The following is a 19,978-nucleotide window of genomic DNA, read 5'->3' on the forward strand; positions in this document are numbered from 1 at the left end:
AAACAGTGGACAATATTTTAGATTCATTTAAGTCATTTGAAGTTTTATCATTTGCTTGAATGGGAGGGGAAGCAAATTCTTCTGGTCAGCTTGTGGGGTTGGAAGGCCAACTACATAGCGGTGGTAAGCTGCATTGCCTGAGCAGTATCTGACAAAGTCCAGAAGAGACACCACAAGGGAACGTCAACTGACACCATAAGAAAAGGGAAAATAAATTTATAAAGTGCACCTCCAACTCTTCTACTACTCATAAGTAATCATAAACAATAAAAGGCACTGCAGGCAAAATTAGACCTCCTGATACCCATGCAATATTTTCAGCACAAAAATTCTTCACGAAGAAGTGAGTGAGCTGATAACTCTATAGGGGTATATAGGCAGCAGCAAAGACTAATTTCGCAAAACTTTGCAGGGGAAAAAGCTAAATAGCTATGCTAGTTAATAAACATGTTCTTGAGTACACAAAGGAAGTGCATGTGTACATCAGAGAAATTCCACTTTAATGCCATCAGGTTTTGAGACTCAAACTCTGCTTATGTTCTCTACTGCATTTTTCACATTACAATGAGGAGTACAGGAGCTCAGTTCCCCTTTTCCCAGTTGAAAAGTTAAGATTATGCAAAGAATGTTAACTTCTGAATAACCCTATATCCATCGCTATAACATCTCAGTGTTAGTGTTAAGGACTGAACTTCCACTGGTGAAGGCTTTCAGCAAATCCAGAAGTTAAAAATGGAGTGGCCAAGCTTCAGAGAGTTTATAATCTTGTAAAACAGGAGTCAATAGACATAAACCATTACTCAACAGTTCCACACATATTGACCAAAGTCTTAGACCTCTCCTTACCTAGCCACTGAATTTTTTTCAGACATTAAGACAGATTTTGCTGATGAATGGAACAAAAGCCATGAAATTTTCTTGGGTTTTTGTGTTGTTTTTTTTTTTTTTTTTTAAAAAAACTTCTCAGTTGAGCAATGGACCATTCCATCCTTGCCAAACTGAAGATGAGAGTCACTTTTTCCCAGTGAATGATTTAGGGTAAGTAGAAGCAGAGGTAGGAATAAGTGAAGGTAGTTCATTTTAGGTGCAAGTCAAAGCAGGGAGCTAGAAAGGAAATGCTATAACGGGGTGTAGTGGGGATTCAAAACAAAGCTAATTTTAATTATATTTTCTCTAGGGGTTGATCAGTGCACCTACAGACTTGTAGACTAGAGGGTCTCAGTTTCTTCTTACCCCTAAAAGTTCTAACTGTTATTGTATGAGAACATGTCATTCACTGCTCTGAGAATATGTGTAATGGTTGAATAATAATGAATTAATTATATATAAAACAGATGGGAAAAGTCTAAAGACTTTTCAGGCAGTATGATGTTTCTCAAAGCACTTTTCAAAAGAAAGGAAAATGTTATCTCTCTTTCACAATTAAGAAAACAAAGGCAAAGAATGCAGCAAGCTGCCCAAGATGACTCAAGAGACTAGTTGCAAAGCCAGGAATTGAAAGAACATGTCTTAAGCCTAGAATCTCGTTTTAAAGGCCACCCGATCTTCAACTAGTTATATGAAATATCACTGAGATGTAGATGGCAGATGGTCACACAACAATGAAACAACATCAAACCCTCTCAACCAAACCTTACTGTTTTAATCAAAATTTCACTACTCCAGATTACAAATCAATGAAGGAAAATTAATTCAGAAATCAGTGATCTTGCGAGGATTCAAACTTCATCCTCCACACGTGTAGGCCAGGAGATGGCTGCACTGACCTCTTTATATGATGTGGTGTATTATGGAGTTAAAAAAAAAAAAAGACAAAAAAAAGACATATCTCCAACAAAAGCACAATAAAGTGAACCTAAGGACCTCATAACATACTGTGATTTTTTTTCCCTGGGAAATTTCAAAAGGTAGCTTTATGTAGCAAGCCTTTACCTTCTACACACAGTCTGATTGATTCACGCTTGCATTAAAATGCAAGTTGCAAATCTCAGGCCAAGCAAAATGTAAAATGAGAAAAGCAGTGCTAGCATCCATTCATCCGTGGGAAGGAAGTGAAAAGGAAGTAAAAGCTCTCATTAGACCAAGTGATACAGCTCCACATTTCTTCATTTGAACTAGCGGCTGGGGAAAAAGGTGATAAATTGCATTAGTTATATGAGTTGAATCTCCCTCAACTATATCATTTAATTCCACATTCCTGCGTTGAAAAAGTTTTTGCTGACTCTGCTGGAGCAGAGAACAGGCGCCTAAAAGATTCAGGGTTTAAGGCAGAAAGTATCATTAGATCATTGAGGTTAGCCTAATGTACGGCAGCACATAACACTGACAACAATATCTTTTCTTAAACTAAAGTGTGCGTATCTATTTCAGAAAATCTTCTAATCTGGAAAACATAACGAGATTGAGATCTACCACTTCCCTTGACAGTTTGCCCTATTTTCTCACAGCTAAAAACAGTTGCCCAGCATTTTTTTGCTTTCACCCTGGTATGCATTCTGCTTTTCTCTGCTACTCTGAAGAATCCTCTTATTCTCAGTCTCCCCGCAGGAATACACTGTCATTAAGTCACGTCTCTCTGGAAGATATTTTCCCCACTCTAGTCTCTTTTCTCTCTCTTTATATATATTTAATATCTTTTAAAAGTATAGACTCCAAAACTTGGCATGATATTTCCATAACCTCACTGTTGTTGCACATACAAATAAAAACACCTCCTTATTCTTAACTTTTAGTCTTTTTTTTTTTTTTTTTAACATTCAAAGTTCATAGTACAAGCCCTGCTGAGTTGTCTATGCTTTCCTCTGGAACCTTCTTAGTGTCACTTATTTCCACTGTAGGGGTCCCCTCTGTGTAGGTATGGCTGACATTGCTTCCTTCCAGCTGGGTAATACTTCTCTTCTAGGGAATAATAATTCTGTTTGAGTGGCCTCTGCTTACCAGGCTAGACTGTAACTGGATTGCTCTGACTGTTGTGTCCTCTATTGGTGTTCTACTTTTTCTGTCTTTGCATCTGCAAATTTTACCATCCAAGAATTCATGCCGCCTTCCATATGATTTATGAAAATATTGAAATATGTTGTCCACATCCAACTCTAAATTGTGGAAGACTGTCCCTCAAAATTTCCATGAAAGGTTCATTTTTCATTGATTAGTACTTTGAGATGTCAGCTAATCAGTCCTTAAGAAATATTATTTTGATAAAGTATACCGTTATTTATTTATACCAGAGACAATGTAAAATTAAATCAAATGCCTTACAAAAGCCTAAACACCACCTAGGACCGTTCATCAAGCAAATTCGCATTCCAAACTGAAGTTTATCTAACATAATTGCTTTGCTTTAAAACTTTGCTGGCTATAATTAATTTATTCCTGCCATTAATTTATTTGTATGCTTGCTTTCTTAGCTAAAACTTCATAAATCTTTCCAATATTTTTTTCCCAGGGCTGACATATAGCTAACCTGCTCTGCAGCATTATTTTTTTTTTTAAAAAAAGATAAAAATAATAGCATGATACTCACACTCCATCTCTAGAATTTAAAAAAAATTTCCAACAGATCTATTCAGCCTCCTTTTTTAAGGTTCTTAGGTGAAAGTTATCAAGCAATGAGCTTTCTGATTTACTTATTTTATCACTGGCAGATGTTGTTTAACATGCTTTTAAAGATTCAGTGCTGTTTGCATAGTAGGGACACTGGATCTCCTACCACCATATGGGCTTGTTAAGGAGCAAACAGCACTTCCCTCCTACTGTGTGCCACTCAGTATTGAAGAGGTATGAGTTTTTGTTCATCTTTGTATGAATAAATGACACAATTAAACAGTGATTGACTAGCTTTATTTCTCCTTCTTTTGAGTGCTACAAAAAAAGCAGCAAAAATTAGTTATGTGCATCCAAAATAAACTAAGAATTAAGCTTCATTAAACCTTTTGGAAAATCTTAGGAGGCAGAAATTGAGTGTCCAGATATATATTTGTAAGAGTTCTTATCCCTTACACTTGCCACTCAATTCATCCAGGGTTGCCACCTTAACGCACCACATGTTTTTGGCCCTTATATTTAGGAAAATTACCTAGGCATCCTGAGCCATTATAAATTAATGTCCTGCTGGCAGAGAGCTGTGCAAGGGTCACTCAGAATTGTCATCTGCCCTATTTATCCCAGTGTCTTGTTAACTCTGAAATCAAAGGATAGCAATTTGGACATCAACAATACATCACTTTAGACTGCTTTTACCAGAAATATCCCATTAGTGTGCATTATCCTGATATCTTAAACTGCCTTCTTTTCCTCCTGAGATTGCAAAGGACTCAGCTGGCAAACAACCAAAATATCAAGTTTCTCACACATCTGTTATCATAATGGCAGGAGGTCATACACTGAAAACCGAGAACACAAATGCAACATAAACTAAACTGAATATTTTGATAACAGAAATCTATGGTGGTTAGTATTCTGGTGCAATAGAGGTAAGGGCATTTTTGTTTGATTTGGAGTTTTGTTATAGTACTAATTTCAATGACATTTCCTCTATCAAAAAATCTCTTTGATAAAAAAAAAAAACCCAAACCAAACCACAAACAACTTCAGCGATGTTCTTGTTTGTCAGGCTCCTCAGGTCTGTGATAGGAGCACTCTTCACCATAAATATACTTAGTCTGCCTGTCCTATATCCCAGATTGGTCCTGCCTGTTACACCTCAGAGATTGACTGGATCTCTACAAGGCCAACAGACAATAAAAAGAAATTTCAAAAAGATAAAGGTGAAATTTTCCTGACCACATGAGATATCTAAAGTCTAGACGTTTATGTCTAAGTTACTTGACCATAAAGAGTGTCTAGACAATGGAGAGAGACAGTCATTTTCAGGGCACAATCCACCTCCCTCTGGAGGAGACATCCAAAACAGGTTAGAAGAACTGCGTTTGGGAAGAGTCTCTCCCTTGACTACCACGGCAATACCGTTGACTTGTTCAGATGTCATAAGTCAGGTGAGGCCAAATTGTTTTCCTAATAGGCCAAATTTTTTTCCTAATAGACCAAATTGTTTTCAGTTTGATTGGTATGTAGCTGAAACTTCTTATATGCCACAGCATCTTGGCAATTACTGAAACATTCACGCAATTATTTTTTTTAACTCAAAACAGATGCTTTTGAGTCTAGGGGAACATTGGTGAGAAAAATGGGCAAAACTATGAAGCATCAATCCAGAAACTATTTCCTTTCCTTATTTCTCACAGCTAAATTCACTACTCTCACCTGTGCATTAGTCCATTCCATTTCAGGAAAAGGTCCCAGCTGGAGGCCTCTACCTGTGGGATTTTCTTCCTCTTGGCCTTTCTGGAAGTACATAGAGACATCTACTCAGGACATGTTCCAAACTCAGATTTTTCATTGTGTTTGCATATGGTTGTGTGGTTTTGCTTCCCAGGTTGGTTTTTTTTTGGGGGGGGGGGTTGGGGGCTCATTTTTTGCTATAACTGCTTTGGGAAATAATCTGGCATGCCATCTATTCCCTTCAAGCTGTAAATTGGTGTTAATACATGCTGAATTGCCCAGAGGCTTTTTAACAAAAATGAAACAGCATTATATTATATAATATTTAAAATGTGAGCACATAAATATCTATGGAATAGCTATTTATCCTTCAAGGAATAACAAGCAAGGGACATATATTTTACATGAATTAACACTGTACTACTATGTTTCAGTTTATTTTTAGTATGCAACATCTACCAATCTCAAGTAATTATTAGCAAATCAAGGCTATAAGGAATAAATAAACAGTCTCTTGACAGTCCACCTCTTTCTAGCTAAAATTAGGAATAACCCTGTTACTTCTCAATTTTAAAACCCACTCTAATTATCACTATGAAATTGTGAAGTTTTAACAGTAGCAGATTATACATTTGCTTTTAATGAACATCAGGCTTCATTTTTTGTGAAACGAAAAATCTGCAATGAATTCAGGCTCTTGCCTAGGCATGAGTCAATGCCGTTGTAGAAAACATATGGGTTCTTAAGAAACAACGACAATATGGAAGCGCCCTGTCAGTAAAAAGGAGACTTATGCTGCAAGGTATTTGTTCATAGCAAAACTACCATGTCTGTAGCTATGCGTCCAATAGCTTTTTTAACAGAATGTTTAATACCGAAGGTACTGAAAAGCATTTTTACATAGTCCATATTTGTTATGATATTTATGTAATGTTGACCCTCACCTTGTAGTATGTTACTTTAGAGACTTTTTGTTTCTATATTACTAAAGAATACAACCTTTTAAAAACAAAAAGGGTAAAACATCAACACTTTTTCACTCTCACCTGCAAGATTAAGTCTTTTTTTACCAGCAAGCATAAAAGACTTGGCTAACAAGTCATTCAGGAAAATCTCGAGACATTGTTGGTGTGAAGAATGGCTACTAATTGTCAAAAACTTCAGAGAATAATATTTTTTAATGTTTAGTCTAAGGAAGGGGGACTACTAGCTCTGCTTAACAGGATTACTGCTGTCATACAACAGTATTCTTAAAAACTGAGGCTTATATTTATGCTGTCAAATTTCAGAAATTTAGATCTGTCAGCTAGAAGCAGAGTCCTTTGAAACGTGGATAACTCCTGAGAATGGTTCAGGGCTTAAATGCACGCAGTCACTCTTAGGAGGATGCATTCCCACCTCACTGCAGTGGGATGTGTTGAGGTCTGAATATTCAGTCGAGCTCATATGGACAGGATTTTTTTAACATGAAAAAATCCGGAGTAACTTCTCTTACAGTGTAATGAGTGGCCATGGATTCCCACACACCAAGACCAAGCCTACCAGGAGTGACTGGGAGACATTTAATGGACAAGTCTACCAGGGCTGTTGCATTTTGACCACAGCAAGGTTCTGCGTACATGTGGTTTAGTTTGTGGATTTGGTTCTGGAGACTTTTGAAAAGAAATGTGTCATTACATAAACACGGATAGAAGAAATGCTCACAGAGCAGAAAGCAGTAGTCCGAGGGAGGAAATATCAAATGCAAAAAAACAGAGTGAGGAACATCTATGTGGAGATCATTAACTAAAGACGAGCCAAGAGTGAGGTTCTGTTGCAAAAAGGCCTTCCTTCAAAATATGAATGATTGCTGTGTATAAGGACATGGGTTATAACTATTGTGCTATAATCATTGATGATAAGACACCAGCAGAACTGTATCATTTTGAGGCCACTGCTTAAGATAGGTACTGAAAAAAGCAAAGGAGTGATGAGGGATTCGGAAATCACAACCTAGGGAAGACTGAAAAAAGGATATTACATGGGGTTAGTGATCAGTTGTCTCCACTGGAGACAGAATCCAGAGAAATCATCCTAAATTTCCTGCTGTGAAAAAAGCCTCTAACTGCTAGGGTGCTGGAGCACCGAAACAAATCCTTTCCAGTCGTACATGCTATGATTTCATAGCTTTCATCCATGGGAAGTTTGTTCCCTATTAATTTCAGGAATTTTAATCGGGAACCAGATGATTAATAGCCAGCTAACAGCAAAAGGCACATTCCTCTCTGCTCATTTCAAATAAATAAATAAATAAATGTATATATTTATATACTTGCTTTCAAATTAAGAATGTATGAATGGCACCAAGTGGATATACAATGTAGAGATGTAATCCTCTTTGTAAAAATAGGCTCGTGAATAAACTCTACTCAAATGCAAGTGAGGTAGTATTCATAGACAGCATTCTTCATAGGCATCATAGTGTATGTTACAAATGTGACAACCCTAAAGGTGAGATCGAGTTTCCCAGTGTCATTAGATGCACTAAGGTATCATTTTTTCTCCAGCTGCTGCTTCAGAAGGGTATGGGTTTCTCTCTGTCATTTCTGACAGCCACATGCACATCTCAGATCTTGCAGGAAATCTAAAATAGCACTAGATGCCTATCTTAGACAACTGAAGCTCACCCCAAAAAGACTTCTTTTTTTTTTTTTTTTCCTCCTCCTTAGGAGGTCTCCTATTTGCTAATAGACATTGATACTAGTTACTATTGAGTATAAATATATACTTTAAATATAAAGTTTTGGGTTTTATTGCATACAAAATCTACATCTGCTCTTTCATTAAAAAAAGGATCAAGTTTCAAACTATCTTAAGTGTTATGAACTACCATGGCAGTTGTGATCACTTGGAAGAACTCACTTTTAGAAACCTAGTCAAAGTTTTAAATAAGACCTAGAGACAAACTGGTTTCCGTGTTCAAATATTCCACTTTTAGAAGGGTTTATATACACCTATAGCTGGATCACTGTCTGCAAAGGCTTGTTAATCTGTGGATTAAGGAAGGATCAATTTAGTACCATGGGAAAAAAATGGCACATAGTAAACACTAGGAAGTCCCTTGGACCAACAAAAATTATCTTCGTACAAGAACATGATACAGTATCATACAATGAGTCAGCCACACAAAGAAAACTGAGGAAAATAAAGTTTTCTGTTTAAAAAAATGGTCTTCATAAGGTGAGGAAGATCTCAAGAAAATCTCAAGGAACTACAAAGTTCCTGTTAATCTTATACACAGGGCACTGAAGTACTGCTATGCCAAGTAACAGTAATAAAACATGAACATAGGGAGAAGAGATGCGTCAGGAAAATCGTGGTAGTGTTTTTAAATAAAGCAATGAAAAATTGTTGCACTTACAGGAACTTCAACATACTGAACAGTGTCTGTGATCACATTGCTAAGTTCAAGCCTGTTCCTCATGCCAATGTTGTAATTACTAGATGAATTCTGCAGAATTTACACATATGCAATTACAAGTCACTAAAATCAGCATTTAGCATGAGGTGATGAACTTTTGTGGCAAATAATTGCTTTTAAACTAAAAATTTCAATTATATTAGACAACGAGTGGAAGGCAACGAAAAGCTAAAACGAAAAGCTAAAAAATATATAGGACGCTACAATTTCCTTTTAAAATTTGAGTCATTCTTCTTACCAATGTACAACAGAACAATAAACAGTGGATAGCACATTGGCGATAAGTCCAGAAATACTTTTAAAACAGGCTTGTGAATGAAATGAAAATTCAAGAGCAGCAGATGGGTTTAACTGCTGTTAAATATGGAGTGGTTTCCAAGAACATGTTGTATGTAATAATAAATAGCCAGAGACATAAAGTTTCCCCAGTAGTTTAAATCCTGAGCATACAAGCTAAGTGAGGGCTTTCAAGCTTTGGCTCGTTGCAACATCCTTACATTTTACCCTTGTCTACAGCAGCAAAAATGCTTGTTATTGACAGTGTGTGTCAGCAATGGGTGCAATTAAAGCAGTGCTGAGCACAGCTTCACAAGCAGGCAGGTTTCACATGGGCTTTCTGCAACAAGAATAGTTCTTGGCTGTGCTTGCAGGTTAATCGTATTCAGCACCAGCATTGTCATTGTCAGCAGTCGATAATTATGCTAGTGTACACAACGCCGCGGTTTGTGCATATGTTTTACATAATAACCACGTTATGAATTGTCTCCCCTTGCAATTCTTGATCCGGATGTGGGAATTGGGATGGTGTGCCGCAGCTAGGATTTCTGCAGTCAAGATCTGACTGCCTCCGTGTCTCGTGCCCTATTGGTTTTTAAGCAAAAGTAAAGTCCCAAACGCAGAGGAAAACAGGCAGCAACTTGTCTGTTTGTACTTAAACAAATTCCAGCTTTCTCTCCTAATCCACCAAAAAAAAAAAAAGTCTTTGTCAAGTGGCAGTTATGACTAAATTAAAGCTTCTGCACTTGTTACCGTGTATGATTATATTTGACTGACACAAATATTTGTGACATGGAAGAAAACTGGAACTCATAAAGCCGTAGAGTAATGCTCAGAGGCACAGACAAAGAAGGGTTCAAAAGAATGACTGCAAGTGAGAGAGAAAAGAAATCAACATTGGGATTGAAGCCCCCCCAAAATCATTGCTTTTATCTTCTGTTAGGCCAATTGCTTCTGTAAAAACAAAGCGTTTGCGAGGAACTGTGGAAAAGAGCATCGCCGGGTCCAAAGAAGTCTCTGGAGTTCAATGCAGACCTATGCTTTAATACATGTATCTGCCTGCATAGGTGCATCAGGGATGATTCTGGTTGGTTGATATATAGTATCAGTATCTGCTTATTACTATCTTGGATGAGCTGGAGGGAATGGGAGTAGTAAGGGAACAAGTGAAAGAAAGGAATGGTGAGGAACCAAGAGAAAGAACTGTATCAGGCCAGACCAGAGATGTCAGATCTTCATGCCGGTTACCAAGTACATGCTTGTTCTGTTGCTAGCCTATTACTTTTTACTGCTACTCGAGAAAATCATTGTTTCTAAACTGTCATCCCATAAAACACTTCTATTTCCATTTAATTATTGCCATAAAACCAAATTTTGATATCCCTATTGCAAAAACACATCCCTTTAATCTTATTATTATATTCCATTTATGAAATGGATAAAATGAATTCAGTCTACTGATCCTCGTGTGACATTCAGTGATCACTTGGTGCCCAGGGGTCTCCTAAGAGATCTTTCCCATCCCTTGTCTGGTACTTACTGTGAGGCTTAGAAACAAGAGATTACTGTATTGTCTGGGAAATTCAGTCATTAAAACAACAGTCCCCAAAAGCATGCCTTTCATTCCCATCCCAAAATTAATGGTTAAAAAGCACCAGCTGTATAAGCTCACGTACTTTTGGTCAATCTAATAAGTAACCTTACTAGAGGAGTATAACTAGTTTGGAGATTTCCAGAGCTGTTGCTTCTGTCCAGCATATCTCAAATGAAATATCCTTACTGCTGCTGTCAGCTGGACGCAAAACCACTTGGTTTGGTTGCTCCTTGTTCAAGCTGCTGCCTGTGGTGGTTAGGTCAAGCTGCTGCAGTACGGTAACAGCACTACTCCTGGAAACGGCCGTATCACCAAGAACAGGGGGGCTGAGAAACATGCTCAAGCCTGGACCCTCACAATCCTCACTGTTCGTTGAAGCCCTGGCTTTGTTTTGGGTCACTTCAGCTGGCTCCTTCCAGGCCAAAACTGCTCTGCAAGGGGCCAGACTTAGGTAGCACAGACATGAGCCAGATGGTGCAAACAGAGCTTCTCTTCAGCAGTGTAGACACGGACACTTCCTGCTATCGGAGGCACGCAATACTGTTACCTGAAGTACGAGGACCCAAGACTTCAAATTGTATCAATTTGATTCTGAAAGATTTTCCATTTTTCTTTTCCCGTTTGCAAGTCTCCAATGACTTTAGGGGTGGTTTCTAGCAATGCAAACGTACTTGTTTTCAGGTTTCTATGAGAGTTACCAGCGATGACAACTTCACTTCACTGGAGCCATCCTGGAATTTGCAAGTGCTGAGTATGGACCACAGTCTGACTGATTTTGCAATAGTGGTTTTGAGGGGGTTTTTTTACATTATTTTTACCAACCACTTAGGCAATTATGGGAATAAGAGATTACTTGATTAAACCTAACCGTTACTGAAAGGTACTTAAACACATGTTCAGTAACCTGTGGTCTGTTCTCAGATATTACTCAGCCAATTGTACTATTTACAGCAAAAATAGATTTGATATGCGTTAGCTTCTCTTTCACAGGAACATCTTCTGATGTAGTCGAGGCTAACCATCAAGCACAAATACATAGGTTTGTAGGACTTTTTTCCCCCTGAAAATGTAAATAAATAACGGTCTTTTTTTTTTTTTCCCAGGGAGTCATTTTCTTTCCAACCAACATGAGCCTCTTTTGCATATCCTGCAACATTTCATATCAGCAATACTGCTCTTCAGCTGAAACCAACTCAATATATTTTGCACCTTCTCTCATGGGTTGTTCACTCTAAATGACCTTCATTTTAATATATTTTTTCCTGTAACGTTCTGGTGATCATCTTTCTAATGCCCAATTCCTATCTGCTCCAGGAGTTCTTCCGAAAATTGGTAATAAGGGTTAATTACACACCACTGCCAAATGTAGTCATTTTCCAGTGTCTTACCTTAAATCTGCTCTGGCAGCCTCTGTGCACCCCTCCTCCAAGACCAGACTGTTTATTAAATTCCAGTTATTAGGAAATTAATTTAGGCTCCAGATAATTTTTTCTACTAAACCTTTGTCAAATGCATGAGAGACTTTGTCTGCAACAAGCAGCTCTCTTACAAGTTTCTCTTCAGTTGAAGAATCACATATTTTAACCAAAAAAAAAAAGGTCTTTATCTGTGGAAAAGTAGGCATTATCCAAACCCTTTTGGCAAGTGGTTTGTGGTCAATATTAGCTTAGATTGGTTTCCCAGGAATAGGGGCATGAGATATTTGCATGCACAATCTAAAGTCTTCTTCCATATTACAGCAAACTGTACAGTTTTTAACACCTGAAATGCCGAAGATATTTCCCAGCTTCACAGAATTGAACAAGAGGATTGAAAGAAACTTAGTATTTCATTCATGAAGACCATAAATGAAATTAGATCCTCTAATTCTTTCAGCTTCCCAGACTCTATAGTAAGATTAAAACATTCATTTCCCTGTGTTGCTCTCCCCTGAAAGAAACCATGTGTTTTGACAATACAGGTGTCAACATGGATCAATGTTATGATCTACCAATACCCCCAAAAAGCAAATAACATAACATATAACAGGGCTTAGTTCAGCTTTGACCCAGCAGCCCAGTTTTTTTCCAGACAGCTTCTGGTCATGGCTTTCTAAACTTTCTAGGTCCTACTGCTCGTGAGGATGTCACAGATGTGCTTCCCGGTGAAATATTTTGGTTGTCCAGCATAACTAAAATGGCAATATAAGGAAAGATTATCTTCCAGGGATGGAAAAAGCATAAATGTACTGTTTTTCTAAGGTATCTGCTGATGCATCAGGCTCATAACACCTGGTATAAATTTTCTCTAAATCATCATTCCCTTCTTTTTTTTTCTTAGCAAAGCTAATAACCGCTTGCTCTGCCAATCCTTCGGGTAAGGGACTTTTACCCAAATGCATGAATTGGAGATTGGTTGGTCTTCATCATCTCTTCTGATATTTCTGGAGACTATAATCACGCTCATCTGCTGACATGAGGGTGTTTATGCCATTTTAGTACCAGAGAGATCTGTCTGGCCTTCAGCTGCCCCTGGACACAGGCACTGCTTTCCTGTAAGCGTGGTGCCATATCTACCACAGGCACGTTGGGGGAAGTCTCACATGCCCGATGGCATTTAAAACGCTGCTAAATACCTTTGTTTGGGCAGGTTTATTACTCCTGGAGAGTATTTTTCCAGTCTCCACTCTGCTTTCTTCATTTATAGGATGAGGAAAAGGAGCTCACATATTTTCTGCTAGTAAAAGAAGTATGTTTTCCTTAGTACCATTACAAGATGAGTGTCTTCCAACGTGCTGATCATCCACTTAGATCAATAATTCTTTAATGTGCAGTTTCTGAAGGTCTCTCTTCAGAGACCTCTCTCCCTGTTTACCTTCTGCACACTGATGTAGCTCTGCTTCTTTAATGGCAATAGGTGCAGCCCTTTTACTATCTCTTTTACTATCAGTAATAAATTTACTATCCAGTATCCAAACTTGTTCTTTTATAACAAACTACTGGTTTTGGCTACATAATGGTGTGTGTGCCATGTCCAACTTCATAAATGCCCCATTTACTTCTAGTTCAATAGCGTATTTATCTCCTAATGAACTGCTGCTCATTGCTCCTATGAGGATTCATCTGAGCAAAACATGCTGTTGGCTCTTGCCAACTTTTGCAAAGCAATATAATCTGTCCTCCTTCTCACATCTTTCCTCTTGTGACACCCAGTGGGTCGGCTTTTGTTAACTAACTCTCCTTCTGGAACTCCACATGCTTTTTGCCGCAGTCAGAGTTGTGACGCTGTACACTTAGCTCTTTTCTCTTACAGTGTGGAGGTTCTCAGTCAGGATATAATTGTCCGCTCATTACACTGAGTCTGGACTTGATCTCTTCTGTTTTTTAAATCCTTACATCTTTCCTTTTGGGACTCTTAGTGACATTGCTGAGTTTTGTTTACCCTCCCAATCACAAGAGCTGTGTTGGGATGTGACTTGGGCATGCTCGATCCCTCCTCCACTGTTTTCTGGTACAGGACAGCTAAGCAGGCTTGACATGCTCTTGGAAGAGCTCCAGCTGAATGACTGAGAGAAAACAAACACAGGGTGTAATACAGAATATAGAGTCAGCACGTGTTCGTGGTGCATACGGAGGATCAGCAGTGTGGGGTGCACAGGAGACTACACTTACATCTCAATGCACGTGTAACCAATATGATCTCTCATCAGACACTCAACCCCCCAGCAATGCCAAATGGCTCTTCACTCACGGTTACCTCAACCTTTTGTATTTCTGATTAAAACCACTACTGATGTTTCGTGCTTATGAGGTATAGAGCATTCCTCATCCTTCTTTATAGGCCTCCAGTTTTACAGGCTTTTTGCCTGAGGCAACAAAAACTATCAAACATATCAAGGGTTTCAAACCAGTGACTGTAAGAAAAGAAGCTGCCCTTTGCTGGCATTCACTGCTTGCAAAACTCGAGTGGTGTTGCTTTCATTGTCCTCCACCTTCCTGGAGAATTTCAGCCCTGGTGAGGTTGGCTTTGAAGTGTTTCACTCTCCTCCTCTGCGTATTTTCTCTGTTCCTTTTAACTCCTTCTACCAGTCATGCTCAGCGACTGCTTAGTTCTGACAGCGCTTGCAAGAGGTCTCCTCTAGATTATGTCTGGCTTCAGCTAGCTGGGAATAACCAGAGAAATCTGATGTCACCTCCCATGACCCAGAGACTTACTGACATGAACACAGAGGCATTCACTGGTTATCTCAGAGCGGATTGATCTAAACGAGGTCTGTCATGAGGCTTGTTTCAAATATATCCTATTGCATTTTAAAGTTTAATTGCAAACTTGTCTTTCTAACAAAATACAGCAAGTGTTACTACAAACAAAAGAAAAGTAATTATGATGAAAGACATTTGGGGGGTATAACTACGCTGTATTTTTGAGTGCCCTCAGGGGCATTAATATATATAGCTTTTGTGCTATATCCAAATAAATAAAATATAACAATTCAGAAAGACGTTGGCAGGAAATCTTTATGCTGTTTCATTTTAGCAGGATGCTAAGTATTAGACATTGACCTCATGAAGCACAGGAAAAAGATGTGTATTTAAAGAACAGAAATAATTGCTCTACCTCAGTAGGTCCAGCTTTCCTATATTTAAAGTAAAGTCACTGTTTAAAGACATTCCCAAATTTAATTGTTCTAACATTTAACACACACATACACTCACACCCCAATGACAACAGAATAGAATTTTTATGAAGTTTCTTTCTTGACACTTCTCAATTCTCTTTGGATGAATTCTTAGTGAGTTAATACTTATATCTGTTTTATATACTCACAGCTCTTAACTACAGTGAACTCTTACTTCTTCTGTCTTCAGGTTTATATCTTTGGGATTTTAGAAGCCTGCAAATATTCATATAATTCTGTGAGTCTGCTCAGAATATATTTATACATGCATTATGCTTATGTCATGTATATAATGTTATCTCTTTCGTCTTTATACAACAGCTCAGCAAGAATATGGTCATATTCAGTAGATGCGGGGATGTGTATTTATTTGTATAGGAAAAATTACACACCCTCAGTTCTTCCTCTAAAGTATTAACCCTCTTTCTGAGCCACTACCCTGAAGGATTATGTCACTGAAAATAGAGCTACAGAGCAACCACAGAAAAAAAAGGAGCTGTAGTTTGGAAAAGTACTTTACATAATACTTGTAAAGCTCACTACCATGAACATGCCATTCACTGAATCTCATGACAGTAATAAAAATGAATAGTACCCTTTAATGCCTTCACCATCTAGACACATTTCACAAGAGTATAATATGTGGGTTTTTTTCACAGACCTTTCCCTTATTCACTCTGCCTGCACAAAATAGCTCAAATTTCTTACAGCTGTCAGTCTCTCCCCATATCAGCACTAAACACCTCCCTCACGTTGATCATCAGGCCCCTTGCTCTGCTAAGACCTTCATTTATGAGAGACACTTTCTCATGGCCAATGCGTACATTTTGGCAAAACTTAACATGGGTAAGGTGGGGGGTGGAAACAAAGAGATTAAGGAAAGGTCTCATGGGAACGACTGCTGGAAACACTGTTCCTTCAGGTGACACAGGAGGACTGGAGACAGTTCTGCTACGTCATCAGATCGCTGCATCCTCCATAATCCTTGACGGATAGGCAAATGATGCCTAACTCTTTTAAAAAGACTTTACGGGTTAAATTAGCCCAGCAATATTAAGTGCTAGCATCAAAGTGCAATGTGTAATCAAATTTTTGATACTAGTGAGCTCACTGGAGAGTAATGGGTGCCAATTTCCTCTTACTAGCTCTTGAGACTGCAGGGTGTCTGTCATAATGGTAGCTAAATTTGAAAAATGATAGATTGGATTTATGACTAGATATGGATTGTTCAAGCATTGTGTTTTAGCATGGATACTTATCAGACTGGACAGAAATTCAAAATCTCCTCTACATTGCAACACTTGGCCAGAGAAACAGCAAAAATAAATCACTTTTAAAGACAAGATTTCTGGTCTGATTAACATCTTCCTGATCAGCAAATCCTAAATCACTCTGACCATGATAATGAATGATCCTATTTTACACAAACATACTCACACATCCACTGCACACAGAAGACAGAGCTTAGGTTGCTATGGGAACTTTACCTCCAGATTTTTTGGTCTTATTTAATTAAAATAACACAAGTCTAATGTTTCAATAATTTAGTTTTACCTTGTAATTAATTGTGTTCATGTTTTCTTTAGGCAGGAACTCAGTTTATCTGATGGGCACAGCCCAATTCAATAACTTTATTCAATATTTCCAAAAGTTTGTTTTCTAAGCAGAGGATATTTTAAACTGAAGTCACTGTGCAGGAATGACTACGGTATAATATAAAAATAGCTGCGTCAGTGTTAAACCAGGTGGTTCAGCTGCTGCTAAGGTAACCTCCACGGCAGCAATGAACTTAGCACAAGCTGTGTGATTGCACTGCAGGCTGTGCCAGCTTTTGGCACAAGCTGATGCTGAGGGATGGGAAGAAACAGAACACCTCTGGGACCTGATACCTCCCCTTGACCAGCAGCCCTTGCCTCATGGTCATTTAATCCACCATGAGGAGCACCAGCAGTCCCCAGCCTTGCTCACCAGGGTTATCCTCCACTTACTCTTTCTTGGTTCATCCCTTTCCTATGCTCTTTCAGGCCAAGTCCCAACTTTGCCTGGATGTTCGTAAAGCTTGATCTAGTTGTGAGTGTAGGAGTACACTCAGGCTCCTCACTCTAAACTTAGGCTCTGGGTTTTCAGAAGAGGTGACCTACAAACCTCATTGATGCTAACAACTGAAACTATGCAGCAAATAGCCTTCCTCAACAAGTCTTCGCTCCAGATGAAGGAACTTCTTACAGAAGTTGCATGAAGATACCATAGAAGAAGAATGGTCATTGGAGTCATCTGTCTTTTCAGTAAAGGGAAATTCAATCTTTCATGCTATCAATCTCTACAGCAAGACATAATATTAAAAAAAGCAGCGGCCTTTCCTCCACGTTTGAACGTGTTGCTTCCTCTAGAGACTTGGACCTTACCATGGGTTGTATGCAGAACAGAGGATACTCACACTGTGCAAACATTATCTATGTGCAGTAACAGTGCCACTAATGACCCCAAGAACATTAGCTTCATGGCCTGCAGTTGATATACATGTACAGATACCGCTGTCAGTGCTGCAGACGTGGAAAACATGCTTTCTGAAGAGCCAGCTAGTGTATTCAAGGGGAAAGGAACCAAGTCTTTGGCATTATAATGAAATGAGACCCTACCATATAGGTCTGTATTGAGGAAGGAGTTTAGTTAAAATATTCAGTGTAAGTCTCCTCCTAAAGGAATAGCACTTAATACATGTTAAAATATAATTGTATAATTGGACTCAAGTGTTTGGGTTATGTAAAAGGTGCTGTAGGCGTATCAGCTTAGACAGAGGTAATTAGATCTTGTATATTAACATTTTTCCCTTAAAGGGATAATCAGCAATATTTTTAGCAGTAGTGATGTTTAAGCCTAGGAACTTGGGGGGAAAAAAGGGTGCTGTATGGACCTTCTCATTTAGCTCTGCGTTTGCTTGGTTCTTACCTTTGTCACTGACTGGACTGTAAGAATATTTCTGCAGTAGATTGCCTGCTTAATGCAACCCCAGCTGGGTGCCCACACAATGGCAACACTGCTCCTGCTTCTGGTGAAATCAGCATAAAACTGAATCGCCTGCAAGCATCAATCATTGTGCTGAAAATGGAACTAGATAGTAGCATTTAAATAATACAATACTTGGAATGTATATATAGTAACAGGTCATACACTGAAGCCACAAAAGAAGTCTGTGGCAGGGCCAGGAATAGAAGAAATCAGAGCTTTAATCTCTCCTTGAGGCAAGGGTTAACATTTTATACAGAAGAGTAAAGAGCCACACATCACTGCTTAGCTCAGTTTGAGGCATACAATAAAAACAAATATGATTTCGCACACAGTAAGTTGACAATCAATGGCTCTACAGCTTTTGAGTATCCAATTGAAGCCCTTGAAAAATCAAGTGGATGTACGGGAGGATAGGTTACTACTCCATCATAGGATGGAGATAGGAGAATGTCACTGATTTCTTGGATTTTCAAATATGTTGCAAATCTTTATAGAGAAGAGGACTCATTTATTTTGAAAACAGTACACTGCATTTCTAGAAAGTGCAACAGCAGAGCACAAATTAAACCTTTTTTTTTTTTTTAAGATAAAAGAAGAGACACACAGTTCCTCGAGCTAGGAAAACAAAACAAAGCCAAACAAATCACCCACATACAACGGCTACACCAGGTATTTTCTAATTTCATTACTGTTATTCATGCTTGTCTTTTCAAATAGAAAAAACTATCCCATGGAAGAAATTCCAGGGGGAAAACCCAGACCTTAAGTTCCTCATTGAGAAGTTTGTATCAAACTTTGGAATCCAACAAAAATCTCAACTGAAATCAAGAGAAGGTTAATCCACACTAGAAATATTTCCCCTATTTCATATTTCTCCCTCCATTCAATGCCCACTGAAGACCTCCCTACCTCTACTCTACTCATATGAGGCTTTCTGAGGAGTTCAAGAACAGTACAGATATCCTGTTTCTAGGTAAGTCAAAGCCTCTCTTGGTATGTGAAGGGAAAAAACTACTTTTTGATTTTTGAGACAAAAGTCTGAAAAGATTGGGACTTGTGGACTGAAAGAGCTGAGTAGCCTAAACAGAGCTCTGTCTTCAGTACTCACCTGCACTGACATGGGAGGTGAGAAGCAGCAAGGAACGGTCACCAAAGCCTGTAGGACAAGCTTTCCTGTCTTCCCTTAGTTCGACCCACACCATGAATGTAACAAAGAAATGGACAGCCCTTTTCCAGAGGCATTCCCAGCACAAATATCAAGCAGCTCAATTGAATTTTGCCCTGAGGCTAGTGACTGGAAGTTCTCAATGGACTTAATAAAGGATTTTTTAAAAGGAAAAAAAAAAAAAAACAAACAAACAGTAACAATTACGGAGCTCCTTAAAATATTCAGAGCCTTTTTCACTTATCAGTTTTTTGAGGTGCATTTGTTCCAAAATGTGTTTTCAGTTGTAGGATTGAACCTGAAACTGATCTTTGCAGACAGCAGCCAAGCACAACGGTGCATTTGGGAGTGGGGAACAGCAGCAAGTCGACGTGTCTCTAAGCAATCTGCACACTGCTTAGGGATCAAGTGGGAGCTCAGTGGCAAGCTGCTAAATGGTTGTTTGTATTGACTCTGCAGGCAAGACCAATAGGTTTTCTACAGCCAAAGAAGCGATGAAAACAGCTGTAGTTGGTAGCAAACACAACCAGAAGGCCA

At 38.6% G+C, this 19,978-nt stretch overlaps 1 protein-coding gene across 19 annotated transcripts in view; it reads right to left on the minus strand.

Annotated features, from left to right (window-relative positions):
• Positions 1 to 19,978, minus strand: part of DLG2 (discs large MAGUK scaffold protein 2) — a 1,065,252-nt gene that overhangs the window by 644,062 nt on the left and 401,212 nt on the right. For 7 of the 19 annotated variants that reach the window (XM_054813806.1, XM_054813794.1, XM_054813790.1 and 4 more), the window contains one exon: positions 5,263 to 5,343. The exons of the other annotated variants lie outside the window; for them this stretch is intronic. In XM_054813806.1, coding sequence (XP_054669781.1) covers positions 5,263 to 5,343 — 81 coding nt within the window. The remainder of the gene's footprint in view (positions 1 to 5,262; positions 5,344 to 19,978) is intronic. 19 annotated transcript variants of the gene reach the window in all.

This window comes from Grus americana, chromosome 1, assembly GCF_028858705.1.
Source record: "Grus americana isolate bGruAme1 chromosome 1, bGruAme1.mat, whole genome shotgun sequence".
NCBI lineage: Eukaryota > Metazoa > Chordata > Aves > Gruiformes > Gruidae > Grus > Grus americana.